The sequence below is a fragment of the Patiria miniata genome, unplaced genomic scaffold (genome assembly GCF_015706575.1).
Source record: "Patiria miniata isolate m_02_andy unplaced genomic scaffold, ASM1570657v1 HiC_scaffold_7, whole genome shotgun sequence".
Classification (NCBI taxonomy): Eukaryota; Metazoa; Echinodermata; class Asteroidea; order Valvatida; family Asterinidae; genus Patiria; species Patiria miniata.
Genome location: NW_024037074.1, coordinates 35,556,387 through 35,578,517, shown reverse-complemented (window position 1 = coordinate 35,578,517; position 22,131 = coordinate 35,556,387). Strand labels below are relative to the sequence as shown.

General features: G+C 40.5%; 1 protein-coding gene across 3 annotated transcripts in view; it reads right to left on the bottom strand.

The window, feature by feature from the left end:
• The window catches only part of LOC119745292 (phosphopantothenoylcysteine decarboxylase-like), a 64,702-nt gene that overhangs the window by 3,358 nt on the left and 39,213 nt on the right, over nucleotides 1–22,131 (bottom strand). For all 3 annotated transcript variants that reach the window (XM_038221546.1, XM_038221544.1, XM_038221545.1), the window contains exons 4-5: nucleotides 14,873–15,001; nucleotides 2,867–3,035 (exon numbers count right to left, since the gene is read on the bottom strand). In XM_038221546.1, coding sequence (XP_038077474.1) covers nucleotides 2,867–3,035; nucleotides 14,873–15,001 — 298 coding nt within the window. The remainder of the gene's footprint in view (nucleotides 1–2,866; nucleotides 3,036–14,872; nucleotides 15,002–22,131) is intronic.

Here is a 22,131-nt window from a genome sequence, read left to right as displayed (position 1 = left end):
GTCATTACTATTTTATCACTTTCATCATTTCCTGACCTTAGCCTATCATCACTGATCATATTTTTGAAGGTTTAACCAAAACAAATCTCAGGGAGATTCAGAATTTAAATAAATGACAACACGAGTCAACCATTTGTACATAAATCACCTACATACATTGCTGCCAAGAACACGGCTCCTCTGATTGAATCATGAACCACCCCTACATTCCAAGTTGAGGAAAGAAAACACCCTACAGAAATGCATCCATCACCTTTGATATTTGAAGAAAAAAAAAACATGCCAAGACTTTTCCCCCCAAGCAAGCTGAAGCCAATTACTGCTTCACTCCGTGCACAGAATTGAGAAACCCTGGCTCTACTTTAAGCACATCAAAACTGGCTCATGGTTTGTCTGGCAACATCTTTATAGGTACATATGTAGTAAAGAATGTGTCAAATCTTGAGATTCTTCATAAGATGGAATTTTTTTTGCGTCGGGGTGATGTAAATCAAATTAGGTTTTTGCCCTTCACCGACGTACACGAACACTATATACTCAGTGTGTTACCTCTCGAGTGAAAGTTGGAAAAAAAATCACTCGGGTGGTAAGACATCTGCACTAGAAAGCAGGGAGGTCATGGGTTCGAGTCCCACCCGAGTGATTTTTTCCAACTTTCACTCGGGAGGTAACACACTGAGTATACAGTGTTTATACGTCGGTGAAGGGCAAAACCTAATTTGACTTGAGATTCGTCATGATCACTTCCTTCAATAACCAACTGCACAAATAAGCTCTCTCTTTTGGAGTTGACAAGTTTATTTCGTTTGGTCAAAGAGAGTATGCGCAAATACAATTGAAAGTTAAAGTAGTCACGAATGCAAACTGATGTGAACTTGTGAAGAAGATAATTGTGACTTGTATAGAAGATGGTGTCGATGGAGATCACACTCAAAATGTCTGAATACAATTCATTAGGCAATATCTGGCTTCGTTAAGCGAAGGTTTAAGAGTCTATGATGAGAATTTGGAGGTATCACCATGGCAATTAGATATTGCCTAATAACGGCACTGGCTTGCTATTGCAACGCTAACAATCACATGATGAACACTGGGTAGCAAACAAATTATCAAAGTGTTTAAAAGCTTAAAACTTGGGAAAAAATGTTGCAACCTAACGCTGCTTTTTTCTTCATATATTATCTCAATGAAAGTCAGTAAGTGTAAAAATGATGATAAGACATGAATCTGGGACTGAGAAATATTTCCTATTTTGTTAGGAAATACTTAGACAATTTTCTTGACTCTCCATAGACTTTGTACACAACTGCTGAAGTAGTGTCAGGTTGCAACATTCTTTCCAAAACTTGTCCTTAATAATCCACATGAAGCCATCCTGGATCTGATCCCCTACACACCACCACAGGAAGGGTGAACAAACTGCGCTGACTTTTAGACGGTGCTTGAGTTTATTCACAAGGTGACTGACATTTAACAATAACAGGTACAGCAAATTTCACTGTTTGCTTTTCACTTGGAACAAGACTTACAATTTTTTTTCTGATTTACTAGGAGATTTTCTGTAATATTTTCTGTCCAAGTCACGATTCTTGCGGGGTGGGGAAAAGGTGGAGGAAGGTTCACAAACGATTCAAATTTCCTAGGGACTTGGATATTGGCATATCACGACTCCTGACAATCTGCATTCTTTTGCCTTGCCGGTCAGGCACGTCTAGTTATTTCCTGTGAGACTTGAACTAGAATTGCTCTGGCTCACACAAAAAAAAGCTCATCTCTTTGAAAACTACGACCGAGTCCTCTGGCAATTTGAAAAGACGGGTGTGTTGTCTGAAGGTCTATTCTGTGCTGTGCAGCGTGCTTAAGATGGAAATTAATAAAAGATTGCAGTGTGCATACACAAGTGAGAGTGTTTTGAGTTTTTAAAAAGTACCGTATATTCAATGGAAAAAACAAAGGGCAATTCTATGCACGGCTGTTTTATGTTGTATTTTTTTATGACATTTCTGCATTTGTGCGATTCAACGATTGACTCCAATATTTTCATAAAAGGTGCACTTTTAAATATAGCTGGTTTTATATTATAACAAGAGTTCATCAATTAAATAGTTTACAGGAAGAAAGTGGACTCCGAAAGTTTTTTTGGTGAGGAAGAACAAAGAAAAAAAATACACAAAACAAACATATGGCAACTTCTTGTATTGAGTATTGACATTTTTGAGAGTTAGGCTTTCTCTCAAAAATATGTTCCAATTAGGAAGAGATCTTGCAAAGGTTGTTCGAACTCCAAGTGAACTTCAGTTCAAAATGAATTTGTTGGGGCAATGAAAAACATCTCTTTGAAACTACTTCTGTAATTGTCTTGAAAGTTGCTTTGCTTCTGGCACAAGGTGTGTGCCGACCTTAAAAGCAAATACTTCTTGAATCGGAAAACATAAGCCATTTCTTAAAACTCTGCTTCTGTCTACAGCTTCAGGTATCTGTTTCATAATTCCCCCCCCCCCTCGAGATTGGGGATTCTTGCGCCATATGGGACCATCTTCTGCTTCAGGCAACATCCTGTGCTATGAGAGCTACCAAATGATTCTAAAACTCAAGACAAAGCCTATTATCTGAACTTTGAAAAACAAGCTCATGATAAAACACTGGAGACACTGTCTATAGGTTTTTAAGGCTTCCTCATCATCTTCCTCAACCATGTGTCTTTAAACTCAAGACGATTACTAATAAGCTCGACGTGAGCTCACACCAGACAGTGTTTCGCCCCACCGGCGGTTGACCTTAATATAGCCGGCCAGCCACGCCGCTGTAATAATTCCTCTCATATCTTCCCCTTGTGATGTATTGCTGTACCGTACATCCTAATTACCTGTATCTCCGCAAGCCAACCGTTTCTCCACGCAGGGTACTTCGAGGTAGCCCAGAGACCTGAGAGTGTTGATCTGCGCGGCCGTGACGGGATGAGTCCACATGTGAGTGTTCATGGCGGGGCAGAATAACATGGGCTTAGACATATCCCATGCTCGGACAACGCAAGTCTGGATGAAGACAAAAATAAAAATGTGATAAGAAGTCAGCACTGTGCAATCATGACATATTGGGAAAAAAAATAAACACAATTTGTGAAAAGGAAATTTAGAAAGGGCTTGGAAGACACCTTTCATAAACCTGAGGCTTGGTACTGCTCTTTGGGAATTTTCTCTTAGATTCCTTGCCACAAGACAGCACTGCAGCCCTCAGTTTCAGTGCAATTTTGACCTTCATCTATGCATGCCTAGTATTTATAACGTGCGTACATGAACATACATGTACGACCCTTCAACCCCTCAACATTGGGCACCACTGACTTCATGAGCTCTTGTTAAAACAGTCAGCAACAGCTAGAATTTGACAAGATGTAAAGACAGTGGCGTAACTACGGGGACTAGAGGAAGGGAAGGGGGAGGAGGAGGGGCACGCACATGTGTAACACCCATCCCAATGTGCAAACTTGAATTGAAAAATACTTGTACTGCACCGTTGAAATGATACGTTTCAGTTGCCCATGTTATGAATTTGTTTTGATGTAATCCTTGAAAATGCACCTTGGAGTCCCATTTAACCCGATTTTCATATTTCATTTTGCCATTTTCAAGGTTACTTTGGTCACCTTTTTTGGTTTTTATGCTTATTTGATTATTTCCATATTCATGAGCAAAATTGTGATGTCATTTCAGGCAGAAACCTCAATGTTACGGCTAAAAGTGGCTAGAATTTTGAATTCTTTGCTGTTGTACGTGATTCATTGTTGCATCAGTACATGAGCAAACTTTTCTCACAAATGTTTTCAATGAGCAAGTTTTTGGGCTCACAATTTTTAACAGAAAACCCATTAACTGAACTGTGTCTTCCTGAAATGACATCACAGCAATAGCGCCCTCATTTGTCCTGAAAAGCATGGACGATTTTAAATGTTTAAAGAAGTGTACGTTTCAATACAATTAACCAAAAAGGGATGTCAAATATGTTTCATACATTTAAGAGGAGTAGAAAGTTGCACAAAATGTGTTGCTCAGAAGAATTCACTTCATGGACCCCTTTTAGTTGAAATATTGATGCAACCCCGGCCAAGGTGCATTAAGTCCCCTACCGGTACTTCATTGCTGGGTAAAAATAACTGCAACATATCAAATAGTCGACTGATCCCCATCCTTTAAGAAAATCATTTAAATTCTCTAGCTGCTAGGCATACATCACTGCAGATCTGCATTGAACAAGTGCCTGTGGACGCTCCTATCATACAAAGAATCACTCACACATTTCATTTTTTAGTTCCCGAATCTTTTTGGTCGGATTAAAAAAACACCTGAATCAACAGGATGTCCGGTTTTCATAATTCTCTCCCTTTCACTGAAAACTAATCCACTTGAGGGGGAAATACAAAGGCATGATATATAACACAAAAAATCCAAATCTAATAAACCTCTTGGATATTTTTCCTTATAAATGAATACTTAGAGGACCCTCAGTGCTTTGTGCAAAATATCACGTTTCACCTGAGGGGGGATGGATATCTACCCACACATCTGCAAAAAAACCAAACAATACGATCGAGCATACAGACTGAGTGGTCAATTTCAAAATGAATTTGTTGGCCGGCCAGAACACGGAAACAAATAAAGCTGTCTGTCTACATGTTATCATTATTGGCACTTTTTGTCTGAAACAGTAATATCCTTTTTCCCCCCCTACTGTGCAAGCAAGGCAAATGTAATAAGGATTGCCACTTCAAATCCATTTTGAAAATTGAGGCATCGGCAACATCATGCTGACAGCAATGTTGTGTTTGTCACCAGCACTGTTTGTCATTTTGGCAGTTTTTTTCTGAACCGGTAAATATTTTCTGACTGTGTTCCTGGCAAATGTGATCAGGATTTACACTTCAAATCCATTTTGAAATTGAGCACATCGGCAAGAGTGGGCAGCGAGGGAAGAAATAAGACAGCTCCGGCAAGGAAATTGACCTTTTCAGACACATGCGGCTGACGTGCTTAAATTGGTCCGCGCAAGAAGATCTTCTCCAAAGATGCATGGTGTGGCCACATTTAGGCCTGGGCAAGGACATGTCTTTAGCTGCTTTATCTGTTCCCGCCTGTGGCATGTCGAGCAGGATTTGATGGAAATGTGCGAGGCAGAAAAGTCGGTCCGACTCGAGATTGGACAGATTGGCACGGCTGGACTGATACGGGAGACGCTAATAAGTTGTTTCGGTATTAAGCTGACCTTTTCAGGAAGGTAGATAGACTTCGTTGTTTTCTATGGCTAGGCACGCGTACATGTGTGCACGTTCACCGAGATCAAGTAAAAAACGAGAATAATACGGATTACAGTAGGTACGGGGGTGGAATGGGGGTGGGTTGGATTGGTGAGGGGATGAAAAAGTCATTGTTGTGTATCAACGAAACACTTCTCAAGAATATTGGTGTTTTTTAAAGTTGCTGGAGCACAGCGAAATACCATAATGTTTTCCCACATTTTTGTCATGCTTACAGAAGAAATACTTCTTTTCAGTCATTCATTAATTACATGTAAAACAACATATCAGGATCTTCCATGATCTTCCTTAAAAGTACATTAAACACTCATTCAAAGAAAAATCGAGGAGGAATAACAGATTTCAGTACTGACATAAAAAAGAAAGAAGTGATTCTCTGTCCAGCAGGGGCAGGCCCTTCCCCAAGGGGGCCCTTCCCCAAGGCCCCCCCCCCCCCCCCCCCCCGGCAAGCAACTGCCCCCCCCACCCCCCCACCGGCAAAAGCCATACATATGTATTTTTGTATTTTCTTTATGGTAGTGCGCCCCCTTAGTTGGTACTATGGCCCCCTGATGCTCAGGGCTGGCGCCAGCGCCAAGCAGGGGTGTGTTGGAAATTAGGAACAAACGTGTTTTACATGTACATTGTAAATGTATTCCTTTCCTGCCTACAGCTAGTCACAAAATGCAGTTGTTTGCAATCCACTACGCTGAGGCTCTGCAACCAGTAGGTGTTGGCACTCTGCAGGAAGTTGAAATGGACTGAAGAATGACACGTTGTCACCGATTTCAGATTAATGGTATATATAAGAAGCACTTTCATTTCTCATTATCTGAATACCAACTATACTATTAATATTCATAAAAGTATATGAATAATGCAGATGATAGATTCACAATTATCGCAGGGGCTGAAGCTGTGGGTTTCTGCGTCATAAATAATTGAGCAGTTGTAGCAAGAACCTAAGATCTATCTATGACAGAGCATAATGTAATTACTTTTACCCCATTGATCTAAAAAAAAAAAAAACCCAAACCCCAAACAAACACACAAACACGATGATGAGAAAGTGGATGCCACAATGAAGGGCCAACGCAAAATCGGTGGCAATCAGCAGTACACTCTCATCCAGTTCAAGACGTACACATGTCGGGCATGCTTCTAATAACCTCAGTTCCTTGGGGAGCCAGCTACCTCATCCCGCCGAGCGAGCACCGGTGTGCAAATTTCATTTAGAAAAAAGCAATCAGCACACAGGGGGCAAAGTGGGAGTCCTTCCCGTTTTCCAGCATCAAATTTCAATCGAACGGCAGAAATGCAAGGGGGAAGGGGAGTAAAGGGGAAAAAACGTGGAAAAAAAACTGCGGTTCAGACAACTGCTGTTATGAAGGGAAAAAAAGACACAGCCTGAAGTGCTTTTGGAGCCAATGTGGACCACGCCATGCTTTTATTTCCATAAGTAGCCAGAGGGGGAAGGGGGCTCAAATTCTCTTGAGACTATACATGTACAGGTACTTCCTCACATTGTCAATTTGCTGAAACTAAATCTCTGGAGAGATTCACCAACCTGGCCAGCAAAGAAGAAAAAAAAATATCTGAAGAGATTCACCAACCTGGCCTGCAAAGAAGAAGAAGAAACAAAAACCCACTGAAATCTTTCTTTCCAGCATTGTTCTAGTCCATTTAAGAGACACGGCTAGAATATACATGGTTTGTACACATAGGTTTCAGGTTACTGGCTTTTAAAAAAATTGTTGATAATCAGCCGGGGGAGTTCTTGGGAGAGCAAATTTGTGCAAGCTCTTGGACAAACAAGTTTATAATTCATAAATAACTGAATGTATACATGCATTTGGACTGAAGTATTTTTCAATGACATTCAGCGCTTTCATGGAGTGTTTGCAAAGCCCGGCCTATGATATTCCAATCCAAGTCTATGAGTGCAAGGCAAATAGGTTTGGCTTTCTTCGTGTCTAAGGGTATTGTGACTGATACTCCCCGCACTGTATGCATGTACGCGCGAAGTGTGCAGATATCCAGAGAAGGTTGATGAAAATTGATGTTGAATTCAGGTTCAGCCTTGCAAACATCATCATCATCATCATCAAGTAGACAATCGATCACCATGAGTCCAACCCTCGATTTCGGGGACAGACGGACTATAAACACTGATTGATGACGATCAGCAGGGCCCATTATCAAACTTAACATTCTAGGTTGTTATATCGTGTGCTTTAATACTGTAATTGCATTGGTCGAGAACGGTAATGTGTCCAGTCTGTAAAAATGCATACAACGCTTAACCTTATATACACGTGTGCGCGTGTAGAACCTGCACGCGCACTTGCAACTGAGAATTCATGCAATGCGCAACTGCTCAACTATCTGCTCGTGTCAAGCAGGAAAGCCTGCAGTTACCAAGGGTTAATCACACTGATTTAACCCTCCTATGCAAACATACATTCTGTGCCAAGTAGTCCTCTCAGTCAAAATCAATGAAGTGACTGTTTTCAAGATTTAAGATTTCCAAGCCTATAAAGCAGGATTGACTAGCTGTATGTGACTGTTGGTGTTACTTGATACAGCTGAATTTGCTTTGACTGTGGGTAATTGATAAGTCAGCTGTGCCCACAACTTGCCTGCTTTGTCTGTTCATGGTCTGTTGACTGAGTTTGACTAGTCACAGTGCTTGCCTAACATGTGATCTGGCTGCTGGTGACTAGTCTGTGTTAAAAGTATAGCAGGGGAAGTGGATGGAATTGTTGACTGTCTGTGACTGTTTAAATAGCAGGAGGTTTAATTATTTATACAATTGTTGACTGCTGTGATGTGGGTCTATGCGCCCCTCGGGTGTTAAAAACTGCCTCTTATCCCACATCACAGCAGTCAACAATTGTTAAATGTGCCAAAAGCATGCAGCTTTTAGATGTAAACGTACCAATATGTGCCGAAAGTATTATTTTGTAATGCTCTTCATCCACACATATCTAGTCTGTGAATCAATCACACACAATGCAAATTGCCAATTAAATTTGCTTAAACCAGTGTCAGGTTTTGTTAGCCAATGTACGTTTTAATATAAAGTTGCATGTACCTACTTGAAAGGAGGGGTAAATGTAGGCTAGTACAAGTCTTCACATGAAGGTTTGTCAATTTCTTTTTTCATCTAGCTGACAAACACCTTCGTAACTGTAACGAACAACTTCTTGGGCTTAAGTCTAATTCTACACAACAGTAAACACCATTATTCCACTCCGAATGAAAAATTTGGGTCAGACATAAAACAGATTTACCGTGATTGACCCCGACGAAACAAATTTACTGTGATTGACCCGGACATTATACAGCAAATCTATGCCTGTTCCAATTACTTCTTGACTGTGTTCCCGTCCGATGTTTTATCTCTGTTTCCATGGCAACCACGTTTGCAGCAAGGTCTCTCTTTTTACAAATTCCCATGAAAGGGGCCCTCCTGCAATCGTGAAGCGCACACAGGAAAACGGAATAGATTCCATGGTTACCTAATTCAGAGGTTCTAAAAAAAAACAGTCCTTAATGGTATGGAAATCGGCAGATCTTTATCGACGGGACTATTTGTGCCGCTTTTGTTGATTCTGGTTATCTCTCCGGGGGGATTTTGTCTACATATCTCTCCTGGTTTTCAAACTAAATTCCTCTTCGTAGATAACACTCTGAAGCACAAGCTGTTCAAAGCTCCCTGGAGGTGCATGATGCATCCATGGGAGGATACAGCAAGTTGAGATTTCTCTAGCTGAAACGCTGATGCTTTGAATAACAAAACAAAAAAAATAACAAAAAACACCCTAATAAGATGATCTTAAATATTTAAACGTCCGGGGTCTTGTTTTTCCCGCTTGAATAGGCTGACATTTCTGGATTTAGATCTGGTCATTCAACTCAATGTGATGTAAAAGCAGAACTATCTGTGAGCAAAGATTTTTGAGCACTGACTGACAAATACATGTATATTAGCCAACTTGTATGCGAGTTCATATAAGGCCTTTCATGCACGTACATGTATTAGCCAACTTGTACGCGAGTTCATATAAGGCCTTTCACATGTATTAGCCAACGTGTACGCGATCGCGAGTTCATATAAGGCCTTTCACATGGGGTCTACCCGATGTTCCCCAATACCGATGTTCCCCACTACCGATGTTCCCCAAAATCCTTAGGATTAGGGTTAGGGTTAGGGTTAGGATTAGGGTTAGGGTTATAGGGTAGGGATTTTGGGGAACATCGGTATTGGGGAACATCGGTATTGGGGAACATCGGTATTGGGGAACATATGTTTGCACCCCTTTCACATGTAGTATTATCCAACAGAGTGGGATGGGAGAGTGACTATTCCCCTCCCCACCCTCTGTCATCCTAGTCTTCGAAGCTACCTTTCTAGTTGTCATTAAAGAACTGTTTTAAACTCGAACTGTAGGCACCTCCTTTTTTCCTGCTAAAATGTATTGTCTAGGAAAAAATGGAAAACAGTGAATTTAGTGGTCTCTAACATTTTTTTTGCAGGAAATATGAGTTTAACTAGGAAATAATACACAAAGCCTGAAATCCTATAACTGCAGGATAATTTAATCCTTGAGAAAATCAATCTTTGAATCTGGACTGTCTAAATAGGGCATTTATGTAAATGAGCCAACGGCTGAACATGTCCAATCAGTAGATAGTGACGCAGGATAATGAAGGAAAAGTGTAGTTTTGGCCGGAGGCGGCAACGTGATCGATGCTGATCAGGTTCTGCAGCTGCAGCAAACGCCACTATTTTCAGCAGTATGAGGGACGAGATAGAGTCCCATCAGTGAAGCAGTCGAGTACATAAAAAATGAAGGAAGTTGGGAGGGGTTGGGGGCAGTGGGGGGAGGGGTCTGTGGGAAATGAGGAAGGGTTGAGGATGAGAAGTAGTGAGTGACCGAACGAAGGGGTCGTAAGCTCCCAAAATATCAAAAGGTGCATGTACTTTCTTCTATAATACATGTAATGCTCACAGATTCTGAGCCAAATGCTTCCTGTTCTCACCAAAGACCAAAAGTACTACATTGTTCCACGAACCTTGCTTGTCAACAATCAGATGTGACTTTTCTTTTCAAGTGATTTTATTACAAACATGATGATCGAAACGGCACATACTTGACTAATATTACATGTATCTTGCACTAGGCCTACATTACAAGGAAAGAAACGTTGGCTCCTTACTTTGACTATTTTTTTTTAGCAATGCAACTGTCAATTCAATATAAAATGAACTTTTGAATATGTTGTTCTTTTTAATAAAAATATGAATATATATATATTTATATATGAATAAGCTATCATGTTCCAACTCAACCGAGTAGCATGACTTATGTGTTTATTCCCCTTTATTTTTACCCCCAAATTCCATATATATCATAAAGGCTCCAAAATTCTTCTTGGAAACTTGAAAACACTTTAACACTGACATCTGAGATGAAGTGTGTCGTTGGCCTCGCTCAGATAAGAGCCTGTACGTCAACCCAAAAATGTGAGCGCTCTCAGCCACACTAATCAAAAAAGATTCTAAGACGGAAATGTGAATAACCTGGCATGGACGCGGGAAGGATAAGGCCGCGACTGGTGCCCAAAGCTACAACCATTAGACGTCCATTGGATGTACAAAAAAAATCTTACAGAGTGCACAGGTAGCAGCCCATCGTGTTTTTTTTTTTTCTAAATCATCAATGGCCTTACATGGGTCATTTTATAACATTTCTTCCTGTCTCTGTTACACCCGACAAAGGCTGACATGTACAATTTTGTAAATTCTGCATACACTCATCCTTAATGCCCCCCCCCCCCGATTATTTCAATCAAACTAACTTCTTAACAAATAAGAAAAGTTTGAACTCATTTTTAATGATACCTGAGTGGCAAATTAAACTGTTCAATGGTAACAGGGACAGGAAAAACGTCAAAATCTTGGACATTAAATTTATGGAATGACCCACATGCAAATTGTACGCACATTTGTCTGCTAGCAGTAGCCATCAGGGTCCCAACAACAAGATGGAGAAAATTTCTGTTATTTCCGTCCACAGCAACTCATTATTTTTGATGAGGTCCGCTCAATCAAAAGCCGCGACTTTTAGAAGTTTCTTAAATATAAAAAAAAGAGTAAATTTTGTTCTGTGCACAGGTACATGTAGTCTATGTAATAGACCCTGGCCCTGGTGAAGCCGACCATGGTCTATGGTAAACAGATTTGGCAATTAATTATGTAACTAGTCTGTGTATTGACCTTGCGAAACTGACCAATCAGCAGACACCTTCTATACGCGCGTAATGCGAGCTCCCCGCGTGCATAAACATCACGCCCACGATGAGTAGCATTTTTGTACAGGTTGATGCATAATTACAAAAACGTGGCATCGAAATTGACCAATCACAATTTTAGTCCTGATTTCGGAATGAAATGACATCACGCATGCTTATATACAGACGTTCTACCGGAGATGGGCTGCATGGAGAACGGGTGATACTCAGACTAAGGTACATGTAGCAGTGTATCCAATTTTTAAACAATCATCAATGGCCTCACACTGTAGAAATGTATTACTACAAACCGTCAGGGTCCCAAGAACAGGATGGGAGGTGAAAAGTAAGTCCCATCAACTTTTTTTTTGAGGTTCACTCACCTCGGACATTAAAAGCCACAACTATAAGATCCCTCAAAAGTACAAAAACATTCTATGGTGCAGGCACGTAGCAGTCTATCCAGACCTTTTATGGCCTTGTACAACCTGACAATTCTTATGTTTTTTTTTTCCATCATTTTTTTGAATTGAACACTAAAAGCCACAACTGTTATGTACAAATGTACCAAATTTAAGTTCTATGATGCACTAGTGGTGGGAGAAATCTGAGATTTCAAAATCCGGTTATCCTAATTTTTTTTCAAACCGAATAATGGTTATCCGATTTTACCAGAAGGTCCCATTCAGCTCACTGTCATGCCAACAAAAAGTGACGACTGAGGTGCGTCATGCAATACCCTTCACAATGATTGGATATAGTTGGCAGGATTCAATGACCACTTGGCCTTTACAAAAATACTCCAAAGCTGTTACGTTGAAAACATGGATGGGAACTCTCTGATCAGTCGAATGGGCAGGTTATTTATGGATCAATAAGACCACTGAGTGAATGTGGTTACCATCAGAAACTATTGAGCAAATTTGGGAATGTTAGTTAGTTTAGTTGTGTCACACAAAAAAGAAGTAAAGTCCTGATTTTTTTAAAAGTTGGTTTCGAATATTCAGTTTCCAAAATCCAAACCGAATAGACCCCTCTCATAGACAGCCATCTTTGTAGGAAAATTATGCCATCAGGTACGTGTGCGCGCAGTGTGCAAAATGTTTTAAACATGCACGCATGTTGCGCGAAATTTCTTCGAAATACAGCACAGCCAATGCGCGTCACGAAAAATTTGACACCCAACATGCCGATGCACGTGACAATCTGTAGGCAATGACGTCATTTGAGAGATATCTATAGTGGAATTCAAACCAGATTTTACAAAATCTGAATTTTAATCCCACCACTACGATGCACACAGATACATAGCAACCCACCCAGATCTTGATAAATAACCAGTGGCATTACACTGTTCACAAAGAGGGCATGTCTACAAAAGTACAAGCCATCAAAGTCCCAAGAACAGGATCAGAAGCACGAAACAAATAAATCTTTTTCCCTCAATCCATTCATCTGAGGTCCCCATGAATCGGGCATCGGCCTATTTTCGTTTCGTGAGTCAGCTAGGAGACCTTTCTACTCATCATCTTCAAGCATGTTTGGGCAGTGCTGGGAAGTAATGACTTTTTGTCCTCTCGCGGACCGAATTCATCAGCGATTCCCCAGCCACGATGTGACAGGTTTAATAAAAGAGTGCCTGGAAATAGACCAACATGATTACTTCGCTTGAGAAGATGACAGGATACGACCATGGACGGAAATTGGGACATCTAATGTCAAAGCTGCCATTGATTTGTGGAGAGATAACAGGATGTAGTTTTTTTAATCAAGCATGAATATTGCTCGTGAATACAGTGGTGTGTGTAGATGGGGTTCTGAAGTCAAGGATTTTTAAAGCAGGCGAGGGGTGACTGCTGCATACTGTACAAGTCATATACTGACTGTACCGTAAAAATGACCAATGCCCTGTTTAATCAAACCATGATCCAAGACAGCTAAGTATTTTTTTTGCAGTCATTTGTATTCTTAGATCGAAAGGAGAGGGAAAACAACCGGTTTAGAAAAACGCCGAAGTACATCACTGGTCACGATTCACTGCAAGTGTCCTATGGACTCCATGAGGTCTTCATGACCACTTGTGAGAGCTCCGGTACGTGTGGACTCACTGCATACGCACGGGGGTGCATGCCTATGTTCTCCAATACCTATGTTCCCCAATACCTCTTTTCCCCAACCCCAACCCTAACCCTAACCCTTACCCTATAACCCTAACCCTAAGGATTTTGCGGAACATGGGTATTGGGGAACGTAGGTATTGGAGAACATCGGGTAGACCCCACGCATGGTGGTTGGGGCACGTATTTGAAATATGCATGATTACTTTTCATCTGAATGTGCACAACGTGTAGCATCTTCACATGAGCACCAGACATAGCGGCAATGGGTTCAAGACTATACTCGCTCTTTGTAACCGTTGAGGCATTTTTTTGTACACAAAAACCCATGAAGGACGAGCAGTCATGCGACTATTGATTGACTCTGGATCACAAACGTGTTCTTCCATCCAAGACACTGTGGTCAACTGATGTCATCTTCAAGTCCTCTGTGATATCAACAGTGCACTTGATTAATCTTTCTGGGGTTACTTGTTCAAGCAGACCAGAACACCTAAAACTTGCCATTATGCTTCTCAGAAAGAATTGTAGTATTCAGAGGCCACTTTGTGGGTTGTGTACAAAGATTTTCAAAGTATTTTCTTACAAAAAGGTCGTGGGTTCGAGTCCCATCCGAGTGATTTTTTCCAACTTTCACTCGGGAGGTAACACACTGAGTATACAGTGTTTAAAAACGTCGGTGAAGGGCAAAACCTAATTTGATTTGTATCACCCCGACGCAAAATTCCATCTTATAATAGTTTACGCGGTACCCGCTGGTATGTACATCAGATTCGAACCAGCCAACCGATCCCGTTAGCTCGGTGGTCGAGTGGTAAGACATCTGCACTAGAAAGCAGGAGGTCGTGGGTTCGAGTCCCACCCGAGTGATTTTTTTCCAACTTTCACTCGGGAGGTAACACACTGAGTATACAGTGTTTAAAAACGTTGGTGAAGGGCAAAACCTAATTTGATTTATATCACCCCGACGCAAAATTCCATCTTATAAAATTGGAAATGTTTCTCAGTCCCAGATTCATGTCTTTTTAAATTTTTTGCAATGACTGACCTCTATTGAGATATATGATGAAAAAAAGTGGCGTCAGGATGCAACATTCTTTCCTGCTTCTCTAGCAGAAGACCCCTTTTTCCCTGTGGAAAAAAAAATACAAATAAAAAACATACCTACCAGGAGATTGTCACAGAGTCCGTTGGCTATTTTGGCCAACGTGTTGGCATCCAGTGGTGCTATAACTAGGACATCGGCTTGACGCCTCAGCTCAATATGTAAGACTGGATCATCACGGTTCTTCCAAGTCTGAATCACAAAAAAAAAGGAATACGCAAAAAATTGAAACCACGGAAAGATGTAACATGGAAGCAGAGAACCAAATTTCCAATGAAAATCTACATGTACTATTGTCACAAGGTTATTGGATACATGTAAATGTACATTGTAAAACCACCTTGCTATCACAGAGAGTAGAGTAAAAAAAATTAAAGTAGAACTGTGAAGTACCACAAGTATACCTGTACATGTTATGCATAAAGGACTATTTTTCACAAAAGTGTAACATCTATAGTTTCAAACAAGACTTGATCAGCCAAAAATAATGTTACAAAAAAAATGACATGTACATACATGTGCATACCCATACCTTTTACTTTTAGAATTCTGTTTCATCTGAATTCTAAGGTTCTTTCGAAAACAGGTGTTTAAAGGAATTGAGCCCCTCTCAAAAGTACCGTACAGTACTTTCCAAGCCTAACAGTTTTTTGTGGTTCAGCAGGTTAACAATTTTAGTGCTCATCAACTGTCAAGTGTCAACCCATCTTAATTACATACCCTACCAATTTCTGTTATGAAAAAGTTGTTAATCTTATTATTAAAACCAAAAAAAACCCAACCAAAATAGGTCAAATTGTGCCCTAGGATAGAGAAAAATGTACCAATGAGGATCACTTTCTCTTTTTTTTTTTAAACTGCCAGAGGGAGTTGAAGCCAGCTGGCAGGCCAGATGATATCCCCCGCCCACGCCCCACAGAACTACATGTACTGTATTTTCAATGACCTTTGAAATTTCTATCAAATTGCTTAGTCAAAAGGTGTTGATGGCATGGAGGGGGTGGGCAAAAGAAAGTGCACATTAATGCCCAGACACCGACAATCATACATGAAATTATACAATTTTAAGTTGTACGCATGCCAAGCTCAAATCCACGTCTAGGTGCACGTACTCTTTCCTACCAAGAACAACAGCTCAATGGAACTTACAGGGAAGCTACTTCAGTGGAGTCCTTTAAGTCAAGGCCCCGTGAGATGCAGTTGTCTTCAACACTAAGGGCGCCTACTAACAAAATTGTACAGGGATGCTGCTAGCCACCACGCGCCTGCAACCGTATATCCCATAGTGGAGTTTGCTTGTAGTATGCTACAGATACAGACACATACTGTAAAACTCCTCATTTACAGTCACAGAGGTGTTCTTGATGTAATTTAAAAGCCAAACTGTGACCCCTCAAATAACACCTTTGATTGTTTGCTTTCTCTAGGGAAGCAGACCAGTAAATAAACTTCCATAGACCCCAATGGTAAATGCTCCCACTTCAAAAATTCGGGAAAAATACTCCCAACTCTCCAAGGTGTTCGAGACACACATCAAATTAAAGCTTATTTCATCATCTTTCATTTTCTTTTCAATTTTCGGGGGGTCAACTGATGACTTTTAGGAGAAATTTCAATCTGAAGATGATCACCCCTGAAAATAGTCCTGAAGCCCATCGCCATTTTGAAAAACGATGCCTACACTCCATTGCAAAATAGAGCGCTTTTAGGGTCCAAATTACATCAAAATTACACAGAACTGCAAGCTCCCAGTCCTGTGCACGGCTTCCACCCATATTTTTTACAATCCCTCAAGTTCATGGCCCACAGCATGCTCAAATACCGAAGATTTTGAGGGCATGCAAATCGTGATTTGGCCGGCGCAGTCAATTTTGGACCGATTTACTGGTCTGCACCCTATAGAGAAGCGAGGTTTTGAAAATTTTCCCCAAACCACTTGTACGGCACGAGGAAGGATGGATGACTCATATTTCATCAAAAAATTGCAAGAAAAAACATCTCTGACTGCGATTTCTGGCCTGAAAACAAGCCCTCTGTTTGCGGCTACCTTACTGCAGGGCGCCCTCAACGGGCGTTAATTGAGTTTTTGCTCCTTCCGACCCCAATTTACCCCCCCCCCCCCTGTTCGCTCGAAATTGCTGTGATCGGACGACGGTCCATCGGCCCTATTCAGATTTTGGGCGCATTTGTTGCGGAACCGCCATTGGTGACCCCTTTTGAAACGCTGCCCCCCCCCCAGGTTCCGCCCCCCTGAAAAAAAAAACACTCCCCAAACATTTGTCAACAAACGATGGAAGGCGCCATTTTGAAACTATAGGAAGCAGACCAGTAAATAAACTTCCATAGACCCCAATGGTAAATGCTCCCACTTCAAAAATTCGGGAAAAATACTCCCAACTCTCCAAGGTGTTCGAGACACACATCAAATTAAAGCTTATTTCATCATCTTTCATTTTCTTTTCAATTTTCGGGGGGTCAACTGATGACTTTTAGGAGAAATTTCAATCTGAAGATGATCACCCCTGAAAATAGTCCTGAAGCCCATCGCCATTTTGAAAAACGATGCCTACACTCCATTGCAAAATAGAGCACTTTTAGGGTCCAAATTACATCAAAATTACACAGAACTGCAAGCTCCCAGTCCTGTGCACGGCTTCCACCCATATTTTTTACAATCCCTCAAGTTCATGGCCCACAGCATGCTCAAATACCGAAGATTTTGAGGGCATGCAAATCGTGATTTGGCCGGCGCAGGCAATTTCGGACCGATTTACTGGTCTGCACCCCTAGAGTCACCCAGCCATCACCAAGCAAGATCTCTCTCCCTTGACCTAACATAACCAAACACTTGGGGACATCACCAGGCCTTGACCCAAATTGCCTCCCCTAGAATGACTTTTGTACATGCTTGAGTGAGTCTGTTTGTACAGGCTCCCCCTAGATCGTTATCCAATTACACAGTAGGGTATTGGAGCTCATTAAAACCCAGTCTAATGTTTGCCTGCGACTTAGGAGGTGTGAATTGTGGTGAGGTGGATTAGTGGGTTGATGGAGCACATTACAGATTCTCTACTGAAGGGTGATTGAGTAACAATCAGCTCAGACTTTGGACATTAATCAGGTACTACTGTCATGATTGTGCGGTTACAGCCCCCATGCTTCTGAGCTTACAACAATGCCCTTTAGAGCTTGCTTCTGAGCTTACAACAATGCCCTTTAGAGCATGACTTCTGTAACTACATGCACATCACACCAAAATGAAACATGAAATGTGGAATGGGTGGATATTGTTTTTCTCAAGGAACATGTGCACCACCTGACAGATGAAGTTAAAAAAACATAAAATGTGTACTTTGGTGTAATTCTTATTGTTGGATCATCAAATTTCCAAGGAAATTGTCAATCCCCAACTCAAAAAATACCGCAGTTCATGTTTTACTTGACCTAATTTAATTGCATAACTAAAATGCATTTGTTTTCCTTTGATCTGAAGGACAACAAACCTCAAGTGTGAAATAAACATCAGATCTGTAATGTACGAAATGCTAACATGGTTTCCACCCTGCCCAATATGATAACACCTGCAAAAAAACAGCCATCTTTTTTGAGCAAGTTTATAATAAGCAACAATTCTACCTTCAGAAAACTCCTGGAGTACTTTATTTATACGGTCGGTTTGCGTACGCAGCAGCCTTAATATACACATCACTGGCAAACAGATTACAAATATTATTATTTCAACCGCATCTCCAGAGCTAACACAAACATTAGCCGCGGCAGCTGAATGGTGTGTGCGTAATTCTCCAAACTGCCCACGCAGTGTCAAGCAAACTATGATTTATTACCTTCTGCGCTAAGTTAATATCACACCATGAACAGGTATAATTAGTTTGTCTGCTTTTTGGAAAAGCCTGGCTTATGTTTTGTGGGCTGCAGCCCAATCAATATTTTGTGCATACTCTATCTTGGAGTACGGTATGCACATTTTCTTTGAGGATACGGTCAACCACATGCATTATTTGAGATAACATCAAAATTAGAGTTACATTAACAATTCCATCTATAAAGGATGAGTATAAATTAATTTAAAGAAAGAAACACCAACTACAAGGTTTTAGCAACCACCTAATTTTTGTTTCATCAATTTAATTGCTTATGTGGTTTGGGAGATACAGAATTTTTTCCCCTCAAAATGTGTTGACACTAAATTTTGTCCACGGATCACTGAATCGGGCTAAAATGTCAGGATTTCTTTCTTTACTTATCGTATTGTATATTCAACAATGCTTCTCGTTATTGCGGAGCTTTTCTGAAACCATTTCCTTCTCAGTTTGTTATTCCTTTCACATGACTGAAGGATTCTATTTATGTGCGTATGTCATTCATGCCAGGCCACTTAAAACCGACATGGCATATTGGGTATTCCGTGGACAACTTTGTTTTTCCCCTTTTTTTCCTCAAAACATTGAACTTTCAGAAATTCTGTCATATCGTGTTGCCCATTTCACCAGATGACAGGCTAAGTAACAGGGGTTCTCACTGATGTACTATTTTCAACCCCGTCTTCAAAAAATATTTTTAATATTTTTTTGAAATCGGGTACCCATCTTTTTGACTCACCCTGTAGGAAAGAGAGCAGTATGAATTTTTGAGTTTGCTGAGTTGAACCATTTAAATAGTGAATGTGGCACATTTATTGAGAATGTATTTATTTATGTGTTCCTTGCAAGTCCTTTTCCAATTCAGCTTTAATAAAATAATCAAGAATTAAGTCCCTACATTACAATTTATGGTTGGTAAGGGTCACATAGTTTGACAAAAGGTTGCAATAAATGGCAATCGGACTCAGACTAAAATTGGTGGGTTTTTTTTTTGGGGGGGGGGGGGGCAAAACTACAAATTTCTGTTTGTCCAAATAATCAGATTTCCAGCAATAAACAAAAGCCTGGTAACTCAGACAACACTACTCAGGTCTCTCAATTCTGACAGTATGTATGTACACCCTATACATGTATGTACATGTAAATATCAGCACGCTTCTCAGACTTGAAAAGGAATTGACAACTCTGTTTAATATCCACATATGTTCAGGTACAAGTTGCACTCGGCAAAGCGAGTCATCAAATTTGCTGTTTTCAGGAAAAACATCATTTCTTCTCAAACTTTATAACTGGGAGGGAAGGAATTACCTAGGGCCATCAGATGCATTGTAGGCCTATAACTTGCACCTGGACTTTGCAATATTAAACAAGTTAAAAATCCAATTATTCTAGCATTAGGTTCAACAAACGAAAATTGAATTTTTAAAATGACAGTGAAATTCAGCTCTTGAAGTTATTGGTTCTTCAGATTTAAGCAGCTTCCCCCCCCCCACAAACATACAGGTAGGTTGTCAAGGTGTTGGGGGGGGGGGGGTGGATGGGGAGTCATGCTAGACATTAATATTTATGACCTCCTGCAGAAACAGAGAACAAAGTTGTCCAGTGTACTGGTAAATCATTCTACATTTTGTATAAGAAATGCTTCTTGCAAGGTCCCATCTCAATGCACACACCGGACAAGTTCCGGACATTGTATTAGGTTATTAAGTTGCAGGAATCTGGACAACTTCCCCGCTATCTCCCCACAATGAAGTTAATAGGGCTGTCCCGAATATACCGAATATTGATCATCAACCGAATATTCAAATAGCTTTTTGCTGCTTGAATATTCGAAAACAAAAACCACACACTAACACACACGACTGTGATGTTATTATATCATAACGTTGTGGTGCGTTATTGTCAGGTGCCACTTTTTTTGGTTGATGGTAACTTTTTGTGAACAGCAGTTTATTGTTTCTATCCAGTTTTAGCAGGTTAAAGCCCTTGACAGTTGTAAAATAATTACTGCAAAACACTCCATATCAATTGCCGCACACAAATTTTAACTGGCACGCTCTGCGTGCAACTTTTTTTCCGGCGCGGCACGTAGTTGCAGCTCGCAGTTTCGAATATCCAAATATTCTGTCAAAAACAGTCTCAAGTAATCAATTACTAATTTATTCGAAAATGGACAACCCTAGAAGTCAACTGTATTGATGACTCAAGCGGTTGCTATTGACAATTTTCCCAGAACATGTCTGGGACAAATGCAGAGCTTGTATTAAACAAAGTGAAAGATTCTACCCGCAACTTGTCCTGAACTCATCCCAGATCTAGGGCCCTAAAACGTGACATGTCATAAATCCTAAATCACTTGACAGCAGTGTTGCTCAATGTGAAAAAAAACTTCTTGTTTTGCATTCTAATTACTGATTTTGAAATTTGAAATTTGTAATTTCAGCTGAGAGCACCATAACCTTATTTCGAAGACGAATTTAATGGATTGGCTGTTGAATGCTTCATTATGCATTATGAGGCTGCGAAACACCACAATGTGATAGCACTTGAAGTATTTGAGAAATCCAAAGTGGGGATGCCAAACACTATAAATTATTCCAGCTGAACAGCAGTATTGACTTGTTAGCCATTTCATTGCCAGATGTCGTTTATAGCTTTTGCATTTAATTGAGCAGCAGAGAGCACTTTCAAATGGACTTTTGTCGTTGGCCTACGTGTGAGGGAGGAGAGTCGAAGAAGACGGAAAAAAATCAATACAAATCAGATGTAAATGGAGCGGGGAATGAAAATTCCCTGGCGGATCGGCTTGCGGTAAACTGATGATGATGACACTCGGGATGTGTAGACAGAGGACAAAAATTTGCTGAAGTTCAGGGCAAGATTCAAGTCGACGACTGAGGGGGGGGGGGTGTCTAGGGAATAATGTTGGGGAATACAAACTCTTGAATATGATTTTACTTTACACTCCTAAAACAATATGTTGCTTTTAAGAAACAGGCAAAATAGATTATCATTTCAATTTCAATTTTTACGTTACACTTTGAAATCGACTTAAAATATACTAGCAGGGTTTGACTTTAGCGGTAGCCCGCTAGCCAGATGCTAGTCAAAACGGCGGCGAGCTAGTCAAACTATTCCTTAAGTAGCCCAGCTGGCGAGTCAAAAATTATTTGGCTACGGTTAAGATGAAAGGACATGAAGAAATAAATCATTGAATTCAGAAAGCAAACCTGTATCAATTTGTGTCTAATTTTATTAACTGTTTAGGGTTAATAAAGATCTGTTTATTAAAAACACTGACAAGATTGCCTCAGGATACATGTTTAACATGTATGCACATTGTTGTTTATGAGACACTCTAAACAAGAAAAAGCACGTGGGCCAGTGAAAATGCCAGGGGGCTAGTTAAGAGTCTGTTTCAGTAGCCCAGCTGGTAAGTGA